Source organism: Henckelia pumila, unplaced genomic scaffold, assembly GCF_033568475.1.
Source record: "Henckelia pumila isolate YLH828 unplaced genomic scaffold, ASM3356847v2 CTG_525:::fragment_3, whole genome shotgun sequence".
NCBI classification, from domain to species: Eukaryota; Viridiplantae; Streptophyta; class Magnoliopsida; order Lamiales; family Gesneriaceae; genus Henckelia; species Henckelia pumila.
The window spans coordinates 5,230,744-5,250,222 of record NW_027331857.1 but is presented as its reverse complement, the minus strand read 5'-3'; the positions used below and the strand labels follow the sequence as shown (position 1 = coordinate 5,250,222).

Genomic DNA, 19,479 nt, shown 5'->3' with positions numbered 1-19,479 from the left:
GGAGGAATACATCGCGGTTCTTGTCGAGTTGATAAGCAGAACTCAATATACATTATAAGGTGTTAGAATTTGAGTGCACACGTTGTATACTTATATAATTTATTTTTTATAATAAAAAATAAAAAAAATAGATAACTTTTTAAAATATATTAATTAATTTTATATATGTGTCATTTTCGTAAATTAGTAGTTACTAATGGATAAAAATAATAATTTAGTAGTTAATTAAGTAGACAATAAAGAACAAGACATATGCATGGGAGGGTTTACCAACTCCTCAACATGCAAAAAATAGTGTCACATACATAATATAATGCAATCAAAATGTGTTGTTATTGAAAGAACATGTTATGCACATGTTTTTTAAATTATTTTCTTATTGCATTAAATTTCTATATTTATAGTTTTGTCTTTCTTAGAACATGTTTTAAAATTGATAATATCCTATTGATTTATTATTCTAGTTCTTACTAGTTTTTAGGAAGTCGTTTATTTTTTCAATCTGTTGAGAAAAGTAGTTTTTTATAAAACAATCGCTAGTTGATTTTTTGTAAACGGATTTGTTTTTCTAGTGATTATTTCGCCATGAGGCATAGTACAAGTACTTAGTACTTGTGCATAAATATCTGTGTGTTATTTATTTTTACTGTTAGTTAATTATTCTGCTGCATAGTGTTATCGTGAAGTTTTGACAACACTGAAAGATAACACACATTCGAAAAGTTTTCTGGTATTTCTGTGATTTCATACTGTCCAAACCTTACAATTGGCGTCAGAGACATTCACTTGACGATACTAAGTGTGATTCTATTTTTGTGTTTGACAGGACATCACAGTGGAGATACCTTATTCAGGAACTGCTCAACGTCCTCCAATCTTGGATGGATCCAACTATGCTATCTGAAAAGTAAGAATGTGTGTCTACATCAAATCGATTGATGAAAAGGCATGGCAGCGTGTGCTACAAGGAAGGAATCCACCAAGAAGAACTGATGGAGAAGGAGATTTTCTCCTCAAACCAGAAACGGAATGGAATGCCGATGAGACTGCTGCTTCGAATATGAACAACAAAGCTCTTAATGCTATATTTACTTCAGTTGATTCTAATATGTTTGCCCTTGTAACTAACTGTGTTTATGCTAAACAGGCTTGAAAAAAACTTCAAATGCACTGTGAAGGATCCGATAGTGTGCGTCGAAGCAAAAGAAGGATTCTCACTACTCAGTTTGAAAATCTGAGAATGGAAGAGAGTGAGACAATCGATGATTATGAACGCCGCTTGAGGAAGATCGATAATGAGGCAATTGATCTTGGTGATGCTATTTCAAAGGAACGTTTAGTAAGCAAAGTTTTGAGATCACTGTCTGAAAGATTTCAAATGAAGATTTGTGCAATTGATGAATCTAAAGACACATCAATTCTGGGCTTGGATGAATTAATGAGTTCTCTTCGAACTTATGAGTTGGAGATGAATTTTGGAAAAAAAAACAAAGGTAATTCCATTGCACTCCAAGTTTCTAATGACTCATACAATGATTTTGTTGATCTAACACATGGAGTCAACGAGTCTGACTTAGGAGATGATTATATTGCCCTACTTACCAAACAATTTGGTAATTATTTGAAGAGAATGAGAGATTATAAGAAACCTGGTCAGAAACCCAAAGTTTTGAATGCTCCTGCTGTCGGAAAACCATTAAGGATTTGCGGACCAGAACAGAATATCATCCCTTCAAAGAGTCAAAATCACTTTCAGAAAGAAGGAAAAACAATGTCTATCTCAAAGAAGTTTGAGTCTGTGAAGTGTCATGAGTGCACAGGATTTGGTCACTTTGCTAATAAGTGTCCAACCAGACTTCGCAAAGGGATGTGTGCTTCCCTAAGTGATGATGAAGGTGAGGAAGGAACAGAACAAGGAGAAGAAGAGACTCACAATGACCTTTCAGTTTTGGTGCTACAGAAGAAACATAGTGTTGTCACTGGTGTCACAACACTTGGTCACAACACTGACCAAAAGGTACTGTGTCTGAATGCATCTGTTTTTGGAGACTCAAATCAGGAAGCTGGTGAATTAGAACTTTCTTGGGATAATGCTCAGAAGATGTATGAAGAATTGTATAATGACTGGATATTAAGGAACAAGACAAATTCTGCTTTAACAAGGAGAACAGTGAGCTGAAAGCTTCAGTGGCTAGACTAGAAGTTGTTCTGAGCAAGAAGGATTTAGAACTAGGCAAGGTCAAAGAAGAGCTTGGAAGAGCAAATGCAACTCTCGCAAAGTTTAATTCAAGCAACTCCAAGCTGGATTCAATTCTGATGATGGAAAAAGATGATAGAGCTGGTCTAGGATTTCATAATAGCAAGTTTGAAGTGGGGAGTCGTCACAAACTGTTTTTGTCAAAGAGAACAGCAACTCTGCTAGTGTTCCAATTGCAATTCCAAAGAAAAAACCAATTTCATTGAAGACACAAGCTCCCGTTCAAAGGAAAAAATCAAAGGAAGCGTAGGTTTGTTTGTCATTACTGTAACAAGCAAGGTCACATCAAGCCTTATTGTTTTAAACTCAGGTATGACTATATGTTCTGGAACTCCAGGCAAGTGTTGCCATCAGTGTTTCCAACACTAAACCAGAACACTGCCAGGAAAAAAATACTGAGAAAAAGGTTTGGGTACCAAAAGCTAAATCCAGTTGTAATGTTGTTTATACTTCCTTAAAAACTAATGTTGCAGGTCATTGGTACTTCGACAGTGGCAGTTCACGTCACATGACAGGATTGAAGAAGTATCTTTCTGACTATGTTGAACAGGATAAAGGAAAAGTGACATATGGAGAAGGAGCCAATGGAAAAATTGTTGGAAAAAGAACCTTGAATGTAGAAGGACAGCCTAAGCTTCACAATGTTCTACATGTTGAAGGATTAAATGTTAATCTTATTAGCATTAGTCAACTTTGTGATGATGATCTTTATGTTAAATTTGATAAAAATTTGTGTCAAGTTTTTGATAAAAGTAATTCGTGTGTTTTGACAGGGTCTAGATCATCGGACAACTGTTATCAACTTGGAGAGGAACTTGCTTGCAAATTCACCAAGATTGATGATTTGAATTTGTAAGAAACAGAAAATATGAATATTAATTACGGAATTAGATATTTAAATTTTGTATTTGGAAAATATTCAATTTGGAATTTATAGAAATTAGAGATTTAATTTTCGAGCCGAAAATATTTAATTTAAGAATTTACGGATATTTGAGAATTAAATTCTGGGATTCTTAAATTAAAAGAATAAATATTCTAATTGAATATTTATAGAATTAAGATTGAAATTTCGAGTTTTGAAAATTAAAGATAATTTAATTTGAAGAAGAAACTCGAGCAGGGACTAAATTGTAAATATCGAAGTTTCAGGGGCTAAACTGCAAAAATGGGATTTGACTTGTCAACAAGAGATTTATATTACACTTTGCATGTGTATAATTTCCCTTCACCAGTAGCAAGAACGAGAGAGAGGTGATTGAAGGTTCCAAGGATCACTTTGCAATTAGTCAAGACTTTAAGGGCCAAAGTGCAATTTTGGCCATTTTCAATGGATTACACGTGTGATGTGTATACATTGCATGAAATATAAATCTCCATCAGATTGAGAAGCTACTTACAGTAGCAAAGCCGAGAGAGAGGAAGGAAACAAATTCCATGGCCGATTCTTCTTCCAAAAAAATTGTAGAATTTGATCCGGCCGGTAGATTTTCGAATTGATCATATAATTGCGATCATGGCTTCGAGTGCTACATTTTGACGTAAGTTTGGCTCAATTCTACCGTGTTTGAATTTTAAGATATTGTTAGAATTAAGATTTGATTGTATAAACGTGTTTTAGTATATACGACGATAGCATATCTAAGTCGAATCGTGAAAAGATCGTCGTTCGGGCATGTTTATCAATTTTTGAATATTTTCTGATTTTTTGGAAATATTATGCTGCTGAATTCGTGTATGGCTGATGGGAATTGATATGAATATGTGTTTAGATGATTGAGAAGATGATGTTAATGCTTTTAGAATTTCCGATTCCGGTCCGTTGTGCCGTCGGTAGAAGATTTTGAATTGATATGAAATTTTGAAATTATTGGGATGCTATTTTCGAATTATGGCTTATATATTGAGGTTGATATTAGATTTAGATCAATTTTTGGATGATGTGTAAGCCTTTGGATTTATCAAATTTGAATCGTTGCGCCGTCGGTTTAAATTTCGATCAATCGATCAAGAATTGTAGTTGTTGCTTGATGAATTGTAATGATGTTTAGAAGCTGGTGTTGAGTTTTAAATAATGTAATTCAGATTTAAGTTGGAAAGTATCGAAGTTGAGTCGACGAGTCCGGAATTGATTTGAAATGAGCTTCAAGTTGGATCAACTAACACCTTGGACTAGCAATGGTTGAGTAAGCAGATGTTGAAAGGATTGAGCAGAATTCTGGACATCTTATGTTTGATCAAGTAGTGCAAGAGTTTCAGAGGTTTGAGTTCAGATTAAAGGTATGATTCGACATTAACCTTGACAGGTAGAAAGAGATTTGAGATTTAGTTGGTAGATTGTGGCATCGATTTTCAGAAGTTCTGAGTGTTTGATTGCTTTAGGCCACCCTTTGATTGATGGATTGTCTGAGGTGACTATCCAGATTTGAGGAAATGCTCAGAACTATAGTATCTGGCTTTGAAGTGGCTTTGAAGTTTTGTAGATGGATAGACTTGAATAAACCAACCTAAAACAGCTCAAGAGCAGATTTTCAGCAGGCCGGGCAGATCACAGCTCGCTCGAGCAAAGCCTGGGCTCGCTCGAGCGAGCCATAGGTGTGACATCCCGAGTGGCTCTCGCTCGAGCAAGAGGTGAGGCTCGCTCAAGCGAGCCACCATTGGTTTAAAAAAAAAAAAAATTTGCCTTTGCTTGCTTGTTCTTTATTTGTATATTATTGGATGAAATGTTTATTATATGATCTTGGATTAACCATTATGATTTGAGAGATTAGTGCCCGAGTCCTCACAGAATTTATGGCATCAAAGGTTGGGACATGCCAACTTCAAAGCATTGAAGAAACTGACCCAGTATGATGTTGTACGGGGAATGCCAAATCTAACTTCTGGAGTTCTATATGTGTGTGGAGACTGTCAAAAAGGTAAGCAAACTCGTGTGTCACATCCAGTGTTACAACACTGTGGGACAACACGATGTCTTGAACTCCTACACATGGACTTAATGGGATCTATGGAGGTTGAAAGTTGTGGAGATCTGAAGGGAAAAATAATTGAAGACAATATTGATGATCTGCTAGATACTGTTACTCCCCAGACTGATTTCAGTGTTGTCACTAGTGCTGTCCCACCTGAAAAATCACCCAGCACAACAGTGAATCCAACACTGAATATGAATGAACAGAGTACAGAAAATCAGGATGATTTTGAAGATGAAATACAAGATGTTGGACATGATGTACTTAACAAAATTCAGAAAAACCATCATACTTCACAAATCATAGGAGATGCACAAGGAAGGATGCAAACCCGAAGAAAGGAAAAAGTTGATTATCGAAAGATGAGCGGGTTAGTGTGCATGACTTTCGCATACTCTCAGGTAAGAAATTTTTGCTTTGTGTCTAGTATTGAACCAAAAAATGTTGGTGAGGCTTTAAAAGATGAGTTTTGGGTCAATGCTATGCATGATGAACTTGAACAATTTGTTAGGAATGATGTGTGGATCTTAGTTCCTCCACCTGATCATAGTAATATCATTGGAACAAAATGGATTTTTAAGAATAAAACTGATGAATCAGGAAATATTGTAAGAAACAAGGCTAGGTTGGTAGCTCAAGGGTATACACAAGTTGAGGGGATGGACTTTGATGAAACCTTCGCACCTATAGCCCGAATAGAATCTGTGAGATTGTTATTGGCTATTGCGTGTCACATGAAAATGAAACTTTTTCAAATGGATGTAAAAATCGCATTTTTGAATAGAATTTTGAGTGAAGAAGTTTATGTAAGACAGCCTAAGGGATTCGAAGATCCACATCATCTTGATTATGTTTATAAGTTGAAGAAAGCCTTATATGGATTGAAACAAGCACCTCGTGATTGGTATGAAAGACTCACGGAGTATTTGCTTGGCATTGGATTCAAAAGAGGTGAGGTAGATAAAACATTTTTTATTCAAAAAGTACAAGGTAACATTCTTATCTGTCAAATCTATGTTGATGACATAATTTTCTGTGCTTCATCTCAAAAACTTGTGAATGATTTTGTTGAAAGCATGACTGCTACCTTTGAAATGAGCATGGTAGGTGAGTTGAATTACTTTCTAGGATTACAAGTGAAACAAATGAGTGATGGAATCTTTTTGTGTCAAAGCAAATATGCTAAGAATTTGGTGAAAAGGTTTTGTACTGATCATGTTAGACATATGAAAACACCAATCGGAACTAATGAAAAACTGTGCAAAGACAGTGTTGCTGACAGTGTTGACAACACTCTGTACAGAAGCATAATTGGAAGTCTACTGTATTTGAGTGCAAGTCGACCTGATATTATGTTCAGTGTGTGTTTGTGTGCCCGATATCAATCTGATCCTAAAGTCACACATATGAAAGCTGTAAAACGAATTTTGAAGTATGTTGCAGGCACTTTAGACTTAGGGTTATGGTACACTAAAAAAACCAATACTAATTTGGTAGGCTATAGTGATGTTGATTGGGCAGGAGATGTTGATGAGAGGAAAAGCACCACGGGTGGTTGTTTTTATTTGGGTAACAACTTGGTTTCATGGTATAGTAGAAAGCAGAACTGTGTGTCCCTTTCCACTGCTGAATCCAAATATGTGGCAGCGGGAAGTTGTTGTTCTCAATTAATTTGGATGAATCAAATGCTACAAGACTATGGTCTTAAAAGTGAAACACCAATTGTGTACTGTGATAACTCAAGTGCTATAGATATATCAAAAAACCCAGTACAACACTCTCGAACTAAACATATTGACATAAGACATCACTTCATTTGAGATTTAGTTGAGAAGAACATGATCCATATGGAGTTTGTCGGGACCAATAACCAACTGACCGATATTTTTACAAAAGCATTAAACTTCGAGAGATTCTCCAGTCTTAGAAAATCTCTCAACATGTGTTCTTTATAAGCACTCACGGTTGCTGTCCTGAAGTGTTGCCAACACTGACGGACAACACCAAACATGCATGTCCATTTTTAGGACTTTAGGCATACTGCATATTCATAATGTTCTATGTTTTGCACTGTTTGATAATACTGACTAACACTTTGTAGTTCTTCTGTCAAAGTTATTTTCAGAACACACTTGCCATGAAAATATGCTTTAAACCACGAAGTAGTTGAGGGATGTTCGTGTATTCCATGATCTTGTCTCATGTGAAAAGTGGTTTTAAAATTTAAAAAGCATGGTTTGATAAAATTTCAGTGAACAATTTCTTGAAAATCAAACGAAAATCGGAAGAAAATTGGAAAAAGCTACCTAAGAGAGTCCAATGAAGACCGTTCTTTTAGTGTGCAGGCTACCACTTCTGAATCAAAATAAAAAGAAGAAAAACATGGCTCTGAAAGTGTGACAAATTCAAAAATATTTTGAAGACTACAGTGTTGTTGGGATGTGTTGCCAATACTGGTGCTTAACACGTTCTGCACATACTTTGCATGCATTATTTTTTATCTAATCTCATTACATTCTGTTTTAGACATAAATTAGGTCATGCATTTTGCATTTATTGTGATCATATTGTGCTCAGGGTTAAAAGTTCAAAGACGAACAAAAATTGGAAAAATTGCCCAACTTACTGAAAATTGAATTGGTTGAGATTGAATATGTTTCAGTGACGTTAAAACTCGATGTGGAGTTATTTATTTTTGGAAAATATTGATATATTCTTAAGTGAGAGTTTCATGGTATCCTTAAGTAATCAAATTTAATTTCTTTAATTAGAGATATTTTTTTACCCGTTGGAGAATTGTTACCGTTAGGGGGAGATTCTTAGTCTGATATGATAGATAGGGGCTTTTGATTTTTTTTTATCATTTGAACCCCTTATCCCTATATATTTCTAAGCACTGTAGAAATTGATCTTATCTTCTTCAACCTTTTATAACTCTCTCTGCAAAAATTCTCTGAAACCCTTAATTTCTACATTGTTTATAATGGCAGGCAAAGCTTTCGATTAGCATGATATACGATCGGAGATGGGTTATCAAGAGGAAGACAAGCCTTCGGAGGTATCTTCTGATCCTATTCTCATGATTGTACCTGCTGCCATTCAACCTACGCCGTTGGCAGAAATTTCTCCAGGAGAACCCGGAAATGAAATCAACATTGAGAATCCTTCTGATTTTTTGGTGTTGAATCGTGTGTTCCCAACACAGCCAATAGCAAGAAGGTCAAAGCGCCAAGCGGGCTTCAATCCCGATTTTACTACCAATAAGAGATTTTGTGGTAAGGTGGAGACTTCACATCCTATTTTGGATGATCCAGATTTCTCATCTGGAGATGATTTTGCGGATCAGAATTTTGAGGTGGTTGCTAGGACAAAAACCGTTGTTGCTGAAAAGTCCAAATCAAAGAAAGGAGATTCATCTAGTGGTGATGATTCTTCTGATGAAGTTTCTACTGATGTGGCTTCTACTGAAAAAGAGCCATCTAGTGCTGATGTTGTTGATGATACCACAAAGACAACCACAGAGGCTCCAATTTCTACTGATGAGGAAATTTCACTGGCCACTTTCATGGCGAATATTCGAAAAACCAAGGATAAACCAGTTGCATCGTCACAGGTTCCATATGATGGTGATGAACCAGATGCTGAAATGTTGCAAGAGTTTGAGAATAATGGCCCCAGGAGTCTGATGGTTCATCTTCTTCGAGTTTTGAGGAAGAAGATTATGAGGATGCTGCTTCTGATGGTTCTGGAAGTTCTGAGGAACAAGCTGCTGATGACAGTGTTGCCAACACTGATGAAAACACTGCTGCTGAATCTGACTCTGATATTGATCCTGCTAAGGCATACAATATTCAGTTTTATACAAAGGAGTCTGCTGATGAATGGGATGCTCTGTCTGGAAAAGACTGTTGGGAAGAAAAAAATATTGATGAAGTGTCCTTCAAAAAGCAGAACTTGGTGACTTTCTTGAAACAGCAGAATTTATATTCTACTGTCACCACTGCTGGACCATTTTCAAGAAGAGTTGTGTTAGAATTTTACTGCAATCTGAACATAAAGACTGGAGATGAAGAATCATTTAAGTTTGGAAGAGTGTACATCCGGGGAAAGGTGTATGATTTTACTCCTGTTTTGATCAATGAGCACTACAATACTCCTGATATCGATGATGATGTAGTTACTGAGGATATTGATCAAGTCACTAAAGTTATCACTAGACAAATGGTTCAAAAATTTCCACTGCACCTAGACATGTTGTCAGCTACAAAGCTTGCCTCCTTTTTTTCTGTGCTTCACAAAATTGCGATCAGGAATTGGACGCCATCTACCAATACAACAGTGGTAACTAAGCCACAAGCACTTGCGTTGTTTGCCATTGGAACTCAAGCTCCTTTGGACTTTGGAAATTTGGTGTTTGAAAATATTATGACTTTTAGAGAAGGTGGTTGGAAAGCAACTAAGTTTCCGTTTCCTTCATTGATCTATGGTATGTTGGAATCTCAAGGCTTCACGAAAGAGGATGATGAAGTATTGATTGGAGGAGATGAGCTTGTAGTGACCCTTACCCGGATCACCTACTAAACAGAACTTATGCATGCAATTAACTTAATTAAACAGATATCAGAATAAAACTACGGAATCCAATAACATTATACAATCTCAAGTAAAGGAATCTGTAATTATCCAATAATATACAACCAAATCGAATAGCTGTATAAACCCAAACAACAGTAATAAAACCTAGACGATGCTCCAGCTGGCCAACCACTGACTAGCCCCTCCTGGATCCACCCTCCTCGTCCAATCGCAAACCTGCCCCATGGAATAGGGTGTCCAGAAAATACAGAGTACGAGACGTGAGCATAAAACGCTCAGTGTGAGAGTATGAGTATACATGCATGCAAAGTGAACTCCCTATAGACTCGAGGTCAAGGATCAGATAACAGAGACAGACCGGGCCCTGGTATGTAGCACGCTGTGCCGTCGCTTCAGGAGGTGGCTCCCATACCGAGATAACCGTGGAAACGCCGGACCCAAATCGATGGAAGTCCATCCACTAACAGGATAGGGTACAACCCTACTAACAGACATCTCGAAGGAGATACAGCAAGATGCAAATGAATGCAGCATAATATCATGGCATATAAATCATGCGGTCACATAATACATGCATACTCAGTCAGGATATCTCGAACAGTACTTTCGTACCTCAATACAGTGCAAGCTCTACCAACTCTAGGTCCACGCCTATAGTCTGCTCTACACTGCCAAATGATACTACTATCATTAAAGTGCTCTAAAAGCCTTAACTAAGCTATTGCATACTCCTAAATATTTATAGGAAGCAAAAGCTATACCTTCGTTCGTCGTTAGCCCTTTGATGTCGATGCCTCCAGAACTTGGGCACAACTCCGCTACGACTACCGAACGCCTCGCCGACCTCCGGACCAAGCCTAAGAAGACTAGAACAGCTCCAAAAGGACTAGAAAGGAAAGGAGAACTCGAAATTGGCAAATGAAAGTGAAGTCTCGGCCTTCTATTTATAGACAACGATCGGAACTTCCGATCCTTGATCGGAACGTCCGAACCTCGATCGGAACGTCCGATCCTGCCATCGGAGCTTCCGAAGATCCTGATCTGCCACGTGTCAAAATATCACTTGTTGACTCCGGATAGGGGTGATCGGAGCCTCCGGTCCTGATCGGAGCTTCCGATCCAACCACACGTCATGCCTGACGTAATAACATCGGTGCCTCCGATCGCTCATCGGAGCTTCCGATCCTGTTCGGAGCTTCCGATCGTGCCTTCGGAACTTCCGATCCGTCCGATACCTAATTCAATTAATTAGCATTAATCCTTTAATTACTCAATTAGGGCACGGGCTACTACATTCTCCCCCACTTAAGATATTTCGTCCTCGAAATCAGATCTTAAGTACCGAACGCAAATACAAAAATCAGAAACATTCTTTATTCAAATCAAACGTTTACAGAGTTTGCAACTGAATACAACTTAAAGAATGAAATCAAAACAACTCAGGATGGTCTTTACGCATCCTGTCCTCAAGCTCCCAAGTAGCTTCCTCAGTGCCTCGGCGCTGCCACTGAACTAAAACCAAAGGAATGACTTTGTTCCGTAAAACCTTATCCTTATAATCAAGGATGCGAAGAGGTTTCTCAACATAAGTCAAGTCCTTGTCTACCTGAACCTCAGACCGCTGCAGAATATGAGATTCATCCGCCACATACCGTCGCAACAGAGATACATGGAACACATCGTGAATACTAGATAGATGCGGTGGCAATGCTAGTCGATAAGCCAAATCGCCAATACTCTCCAAGACCTCAAACGGACCGATAAATCTGGGAGACAACTTGCCCTTAAGGCCAAATCTGAGAATCTTGCGGAAAGGTGACACTCTCAGAAACACTTTCTCCCCGACCTCGAACTGCAAAGGCCTACGCTTAATATTAGCATAGCTGGCCTGACGATCCTGTGCAGTCTTAATCCGTTTCTTGATCTGATCAACAATGTCTATCGCCTGCTGGATAAACTCCGGTCCCTCAGCCTGTCTCTCCCCCACTTCTTCCCAGAAGAGTGGAGTACGACAACGTCGCCCATACAACGCCTCAAAAGGTGCCATCCCAATACTAGTATGATAGCTGTTGTTGTAAGCGAACTCGATCAACGGCAAATGATCCTGCCAGGTTGAACCAAAATCCATGACGCACGCTCTAAGCATATCCTCTAACGTACGGATAGTGCGCTCTGACTGACCATCAGTCTCCGGATGATAGGCTGTACTCAAACTGAGAGTAGTACCCATCGCACGCTGAACACTCCCCCAGAATCTAGATGTAAACCTGGGGTCCCGATCGCTGACAATGCTCACAGGCACTCCATGAAGTCGGACGATCTCCTGAATGTACATCCGTGCCATGCGATCCACAGAGTACTCTCGGCTATAGGCAATGAAATGCGCTGACTTGGTGAGTCGGTCCACCACCACCCAGATAGCATCACAGTTCCTCGGGGATACCGGCAAATGGGTCACAAAGTCCATAGTGATAAACTCCCATTTCCATTCAGGAATAGGCAGACTGTGAAGCAATCCTCCAGGTCGTCGGTGCTCTGCCTTGACCTGTTGACACACCAAACATCTCGAAACAAACTGATAAACACTGCGTTTCATTCCCTTCCACCAGAAACGAGTACGTAGATCCTTGTACATCTTGTTGCTCCCAGGATGAATACTCAACTTAGTGCGATGTGCTTGAGACAAAATCTCCTCTCGCAACTCTTCATCCTGTGGAATCACAAGCCTACCAGACAAACACAGAAAGCCATCTGACTGATAATGAAATCCAGACGAGCTACCCTCGTTAGCTAGACGAGCTAAACGCTGGGTCTTTGAATCAGACATCTGAGCATCTCGGATCCGCAAATACAAGGCTGGCTCAGATAATATCGCAAACATCTGGATACTCTGCATACCTTTCTTATGCTTGAAGGTAAAACCTGAAGTACAACAGTCACTGATCGCACTAGACATCGAACAAGTCTGAAGTGCGGATAGTCGCACCTTGCGACTCAAGGCATCAGCGGTGAGATTAGCAGCTCCCGGATGGTACTTAATCTCGCAATCATAGTCCTTAAGCAAGTCCATCCAACGTCTCTGTCTCATGTTCAATTCTGCCTGAGTGAACAAATACTTGAGACTCTTATGGTCGGTGAAGATTTCAAATTTCTCGCCATAAAGATAATGACGCCAGATCTTCAAAGCGAACACAATGGCTGCCAATTCCAAATCATGGACTGGGTAGTTGTCCTCGTGAAGCTTCAGCTGTCTAGAAGCGTATGCTATCACATGCCCATTCTGAGTCAGGACACAACCTAACCCCTGAAGAGAAGCATCCGTGTAAACTACATACCCTCCAGATCCTGACGGTAATGCTAACACCGGCGCAGAAGTCAACCGCCGTCGAAGCTCACGGAAATTCTCCTCACACTCGGAGGACCACTCAAAATCCGCACCCTTGCGGGTAAGCTGCGTCAACGGTCGAGCTAACTGAGAGAAGTTCAGAATGAAGCGACGATAATACCCTGCTAGACCCAGAAAACTACGGATCTCAGCAACTGTCGTCGGACGCGACCAATTAAGTACTGCTTCAATCTTGCTTGGATCAACAAAAATCCCCTCCCTGGATATGATATGGCCAAGAAAAACCACTCTATCCATCCAGAACTCACACTTGCTCAGCTTGGCGTACAATTGCTCATCTCGAAGAGTCTGCAGTACCAACCGCAAGTGAGAAACATGCTCTTCCGTATTACGCGAATACACCAAGATGTCGTCAATGAAGACCACGACAAACTTGTCCAAATACTCCCTGAAGACACGGTTCATCAGATCCATGAATATAGCCGGCGCATTAGTCAAACCAAATGGCATCACTAGGAACTCGTAATGCCCATAGCGAGTACGGAATGCAGTCTTGGCTACGTCCTGATCACGGACTCTCAACTGATGATACCCAGATCTCAAGTCAATCTTGGAGTAAATTGATGTGCCCTGCAGCTGGTCAAACAAGTCATCAAAACGAGGCAACGGATACTTGTTCTTCACAGTGACTCGATTCAGCTGCCGATAGTCAATGCACAGTCGCATCGACCCATCCTTCTTCTTCACGAAGAGAACAGGAGCTCCCCAAGGAGATACACTAGGACGAATGTACCCCTTGTCCAAAAGATCCTGTAGCTGATTCTTTAACTCACGCATCTCTGACGGAGCCAGACGATACGGTGCTCTAGAAATAGGCGAAGTACCCGGCATCAACTCTATGCCAAACTCGACTTCCCTAGCAGTAGGAAAATACCGCTTTTGGAAAGCTGTGCGGAACTCGGCCCAGGTGGCCACTCCTCTCGCCGCAACAAAAGGTGTAGAAGAAAACCTCCACCACCTGCGCGCACGCCCATCCAGAAGATAGCCAAGGGTCTCCACCTTCTGCTCATCGGTGCATTGGAAAGTCTGAAAAGTCGTCTCCATGCGGTCTAACCAGTTCTCCGCATCCTCCGGAGACTCACCTCCAACTAAGGGCTTAGGACCCATAGCTAAGAATCGACGCACAGTGAAACGCTCGTCGTCATGATGACGATGACGCCGTTCTCGACGAGGCTCCCGGTCGGCATCTCCCCAACGCCCACCAATACTTCCATGAGAACTCTGGTCGTCACGATTTGACATCTACAAAAATACCTCAAGATGAGACTAAATCCCAAGAAATCTTTTGCATGCTCTGATACCATAAATGTAGTGACCCTTACCCGGATCACCTACTAAACAGAACTTATGCATGCAATTAACTTAATTAAACAGATATCAGAATAAAACTGCGGAATCCAATAACATTATACAATCCCAAGTAAAGGAATCTGTAATTATCCAATAATATACAACCAAATCGAATAGCTGTATAAACCCAAACAACAGTAATAAAACCTAGACGATGCTCCAGCTGGCCAACCACTGACTAGCCCCTCCTGGATCCACCCTCCTCGTCCAATCGCAAACCTGCCCCATGGAATAGGGTGTCCAGAAAATACAGAGTACGAGACGTGAGCATAAAACGCTCAGTGCGAGAGTATGAGTATACATGCATGCAAAGTGAACTCCCTATAGACTCGAGGTCAAGGATCAGATAACAGAGACAGACCGGGCCCTGGTATGTAGCACGCTGTGCCGTCGCTTCAGGAGGTGGCTCCCATACCGAGATAACCGTGGAAACGCCGGACCCAAATCGATGGAAGTCCATCCACTAACAGGATAGGGTACAACCCTACTAACAGACATCTCGAAGGAGATACAGCAAGATGCAAATGAATGCAGCATAATATCATGGCATATAAATCATGCGGTCACATAATACATGCATATTCAGTCAGGATATCTCGAACAGTACTTTCGTACCTCAATACAGTGCAAGCTCTACCAACTCTAGGTCCACGCCTATAGTCTGCTCTACACTGCCAAATGATACTACTATCATTAAAGTGCTCTAAAAGCCTTAACTAAGCTATTGCATACTCCTAAATATTTATAGGAAGCAAAAGCTATACCTTCGTCCGTCGTTAGCCCTTTGATGTCGATGCCTCCAGAACTTGGGCACAACTCCGCTACGACTACCGAACGCCTCGCCGACCTCCGAACCAAGCCTAAGAAGACTAGAACAGCTCCAAAAGGACTAGAAAGGAAAGGAGAACTCGGAATTGGCAAATGAAAGTGAAGTCTCGGCCTTCTATTTATAGACAACGATCGGAACTTCCGATCCTTGATCGGAACGTCCGAACCTCGATCGGAACGTCCGATCCTGCCATCGGAGCTTCCGAAGATCCTGATCTACCACGTGTCAAAATATCACTTGTTGACTCCGGATAGGGGTGATCGAAGCCTCCGATCCTGATCGGAGCTTCCGATCCAACCACACGTCATGCCTGACGTAATAACATCGGTGCCTCCGATCGCTCATCGGAGCTTCCGATCCTGTTCGGAGCTTCCGATCGTGCCTTCGGAGCTTCCGATCCGTCCGATACCTAATTCAATTAATTAGCATTAATCCTTTAATTACTCAATTAGGGCACGGGCTACTACAGAGCTTATCAAGATCGCACCTGGTTTGCTGAAAAAAAATAGGATGATTGATCTACCATGGACTGGTGTTTTACCCAGTGTCGCCAACACTGAGTCTGTTCCACCCATGACCATTCATAACACTGATGTGATTATGTTGAATTCTACTGCAATTCGTGCTCAAATGGCTCATGCTGAACTGAAAATTGCACAAGCCAAAGCTGATCTCGAGTACTATGAAGCCTTAATGGCTGAGTACAGGACTAAACTTGGACTACCAGGGCCCTCTGGACAAAAAGGGGGAGTAGGGTCAAGTGCTGATCAAGCAGAAGATGAGGAAGATGATTAGTTGTAGTTGATCGTAATTTGTTTTAGGATTTTTTTTATTCTTGTCTTTTATTTTTGTTATTTTGCTCTGAGTTAGTAATATATTTCTGAGTTGATTAGGTTGTGCTCCTTATTACTCTCTGATATGATATTAAACTATTTGCTACTCTGATCTAGTAAGTGTTGAAGAGTTGGTGTTGCCAACACGACTGCACAACACTGTGTTCTGAGATGATTAAATTCAGGGGGAGCTTTAGTTATATAAGATAGGGGGAGTTATTTGCACTTGTTTGTGTGTTTTGTCCAGAAAGGCAAAAAAGGGGAGTTTTAAAGAACATGTTGTGCACATATCTTTTAAATTATTTTCTTATTGCATTAAATTTCTATATTTATAGTTTTGTCTTTCTTAGATCATGTTTTAAATTGGTAATATCTGTTATATCTTGATTCGAAATATTTGATTTCTGATGATATATTGTTTCCATTCTTTGTAGGATCTTATTTATGAAAATATATTGAAGATCTATTTATAAGAGTGCTTGGACCGATCAGAAGAGACAATCAAGAGAGAAGAGAGTGAAACGTAGAGAGCAAAATACATAGAGAAATTACTGAAGAAATTCTAGAGTGTTGAAGATCTATCATTGAAGAATTTCTGAAGAGATACTACTGCTACGTTGTGTTGTCGAGTAGTGTTTGAAACACTGAAGAACACACGAGTGAAGTGTTGTTCAGAAAGTGTTTCTTTGGTTTTTATTTTTCGGTTTAGAACTTCCTATTGATTTATTATTCTAGTTCTTACTAGTTTTTAGGAAGTCGTTTATTTTCTCAATCTGTTGAGAAAAGTAGTTTTTTATAAAACAATCGCTAGTTGGTTTTTTGTAAACGAATTTGTTTTTCTAGTGATTATTTCGTCATGAGGCATAGTACAAGTACTTAGTACTTGTGCATAAATATATGTGTGCTATTTACTTTTACTGTTAGTTAATTATTCTGCTGCATAGTGTTATCGTGAAGTGTTGACAACACTGAAAGATATCACACACTCAAAAAGTTTTCTGGTATTTATGTGATTTCATAATGTCCAAACCTTACAGTTATCATATTTATATAACCTTCTTTATTTCCCTTTGATTCTGGTTGGGTTAAAAACTTGAAATATAAACGTCATCTATTATTAAATCTTAGCTCAGTCTCTGAGTTGGTTTCTTATAATTTTAGAATTTTATTTTACTAAATTTAGTATGAGCAATTTTTTTTACCGAGAACATTAATATGATACAAACAACGTACGATGAAAGAGAAAACGTTAAAATCGATCGACATTTATATGTAACCGTGAAATCGTTCGACTCGATCGTATCTACAATTGAAAATAATATTTTTTTTTAATATAAAAACAATTAGCTCTTATAAATTAAATTGAATAGTAGAATAAGTAGATATGTGCATATATATCATATCATAATAATAATCATAATAAAAAACGAGTTCACTGCATGCAGAAACATGGTTATCTTGTTCCAAGCCAAGTGGATAAGATACTACGCGAACATACATTAAGGATTTGTTTGGTACAAGTACAAATAATACTTGTATAACTTATCATATTTAATCCTTTGTTTTTTTCGTCATATTATTTATCCATCTATTAATTATTTATTTTACATTAATCAAATCATTAATCATTTATTTTATATCAATCAAATCATTGAATTTAAATTATTATATTACCCTTATAAATAATATTATTCATATTTTATTTATTTTTGAAAAAAACAAAATGATAATTTATTATTTTTATATAAAATTCAATCAATCAAATCACATAAACTATAATCTATCAATGAAATCAAATATTATATTAACTATTATTTTTTATTTATTTTATATTACATTATATTACTTATTCAAGTACTATTTATCCTATCCTCGAATCAAACTATACCTAACCTGTAGGATTAAACTGTAACTAAGGTTATCTTTTGGTCTATGATCGCAGCTGGCACCTGTCCATTACGTGTCAATATTACAAGCTAAAACTCCCCCTCTCATCTCCACGTGTACTATCATCGCCGCCGCTTCCACCTCCTTTTAAACCCCGCCACCCACCATTTTCTCCTTCCAAGTTTCAATCGAAGCATTTTGTATTTGCATAATTAATAATTAATCAGTCGTGAAGAAAATAATGCAGTCAGCTAAAGAAACAGCAGCTTCAGCCAAGGCTGGCTTGGAGAAAACAAAAGCCGCCATGCAAGAAAAGGGCGAGAAGATGACCACGCGTGACCCGCTGAAGAAGGACATGGCGGAGGAGAAGAAAGAGGAGAGGATGCACCAGGCGGAGCTGCAGAAGCAGCAGGAGCAGGCGGCGGCGGCCGCTGGTACTGCACCGGGCATGGGACATGGCCACACGGCCGGAGGCGATATCTCCACCGGCACTGGCCACATTGCGGAGGGGGAGGTCCCGCTGGATCGCCCTCGTGGTACGGATCCAACGGGCCGGGTTCTTCCACAGGACCCGAACGTTCGCGGTGGTGCCGGAACTGGGATTTGAAATACTTGTTAATTAGCCACGGAAAGGCAATAATGATATAATAATAATAATAGTAATGGGTTTTGTATTTCAGTTGGTTTCATTTGGGGGAGTTGTTTTTTGAAGCCAATTCCAGTGTGTGTTTTGTACGTGGTTTGGTTCCTTAATTTCCTTTGTACAATTGCACATAAAGTTGTCTTGTACATGTATGCATTGTAATAAGCTTGATATTTGGAATAAATAAAGCACTGGATTATATTTGTGTCAAAATGCACAATTGATTTTTTATATATATCAATTAATATACATATATATAACTGGTGAGATTGCTGAATATTATCCCGCATTGAGTTTTAATCTAAGATCATGTGTGTTTTGATGTTTTTACTTTTTATCAAGTGATTCTGGTTAAAGTGACCGTAATTTTATTATTAAGCAAAAGCTCATCTAGAAATATATGACCCTGTTGATGTTAAAATAATTGTTTTTGGAGTGGGTTTAATATGTTAATTTTTTGATATTGCTTATTTTTAGTGGTGATTTATTTATTTCATAATTTCATATTTTATTGACTCATTCACTTAATAACTGTGTATTATAAATAAATCAGTTACAAGTTAATAAATGAGTTTAAATAAATACGTTTTTTTTAAAAGGTGTCAGATGATTTTTTTTATTTTTTTTTTTGAGAAAAGGTGTCAGATGATTTTTACAAGAGGAAAATTAGAGGAAAAAGAAGTGGTTGAATTTATAAGTGATACGG

General features: G+C 38.9%; 2 protein-coding genes across 2 annotated transcripts in view; both read left to right on the top strand.

Annotated features, from left to right (window-relative positions):
• Nucleotides 1-1,165: 1,165 nt before the first annotated feature.
• LOC140873295 (uncharacterized) lies at nucleotides 1,166-3,105 on the top strand. Its single transcript, XM_073276382.1, has 4 exons — nucleotides 1,166-2,017; nucleotides 2,137-2,341; nucleotides 2,731-2,924; nucleotides 3,031-3,105. The coding sequence occupies exons 1-4, from the start codon at nucleotides 1,166-1,168 to the stop codon at nucleotides 3,103-3,105; spliced, it is 1,326 nt and encodes a 441-aa protein (XP_073132483.1).
• Nucleotides 3,106-18,330: 15,225 nt separating this feature from the next.
• The window catches only part of LOC140873370 (18 kDa seed maturation protein-like), a 90,940-nt gene continuing 89,791 nt past the window's right edge, over nucleotides 18,331-19,479 (top strand). The window contains exon 1 of the mRNA XM_073276476.1: nucleotides 18,331-18,789. Coding sequence (XP_073132577.1) covers nucleotides 18,372-18,737 — 366 coding nt within the window. The 5' untranslated portion in view covers nucleotides 18,331-18,371 and the 3' untranslated portion in view covers nucleotides 18,738-18,789. The remainder of the gene's footprint in view (nucleotides 18,790-19,479) is intronic.

What these genes read in the sequence shown, in the direction of transcription:
- LOC140873295 (XM_073276382.1), top strand. Translation starts at nt 1,166, where the DNA reads ATGCACTGTGAAGGATCCGATAGTGTGCGTCGAAGCAAAAGAAGGATT. An exon ending in GGAAAAAGATGATAGAGCTG is followed by an intron (nt 2,342 to 2,730) that starts GTCTAGGATTTC and finishes CTAATGTTGCAG; the next exon opens with GTCATTGGTACTTCGACAGT. An exon ending in TACATGTTGAAGGATTAAAT is followed by an intron (nt 2,925 to 3,030) that starts GTTAATCTTATT and finishes GTGTTTTGACAG; the next exon opens with GGTCTAGATCATCGGACAAC.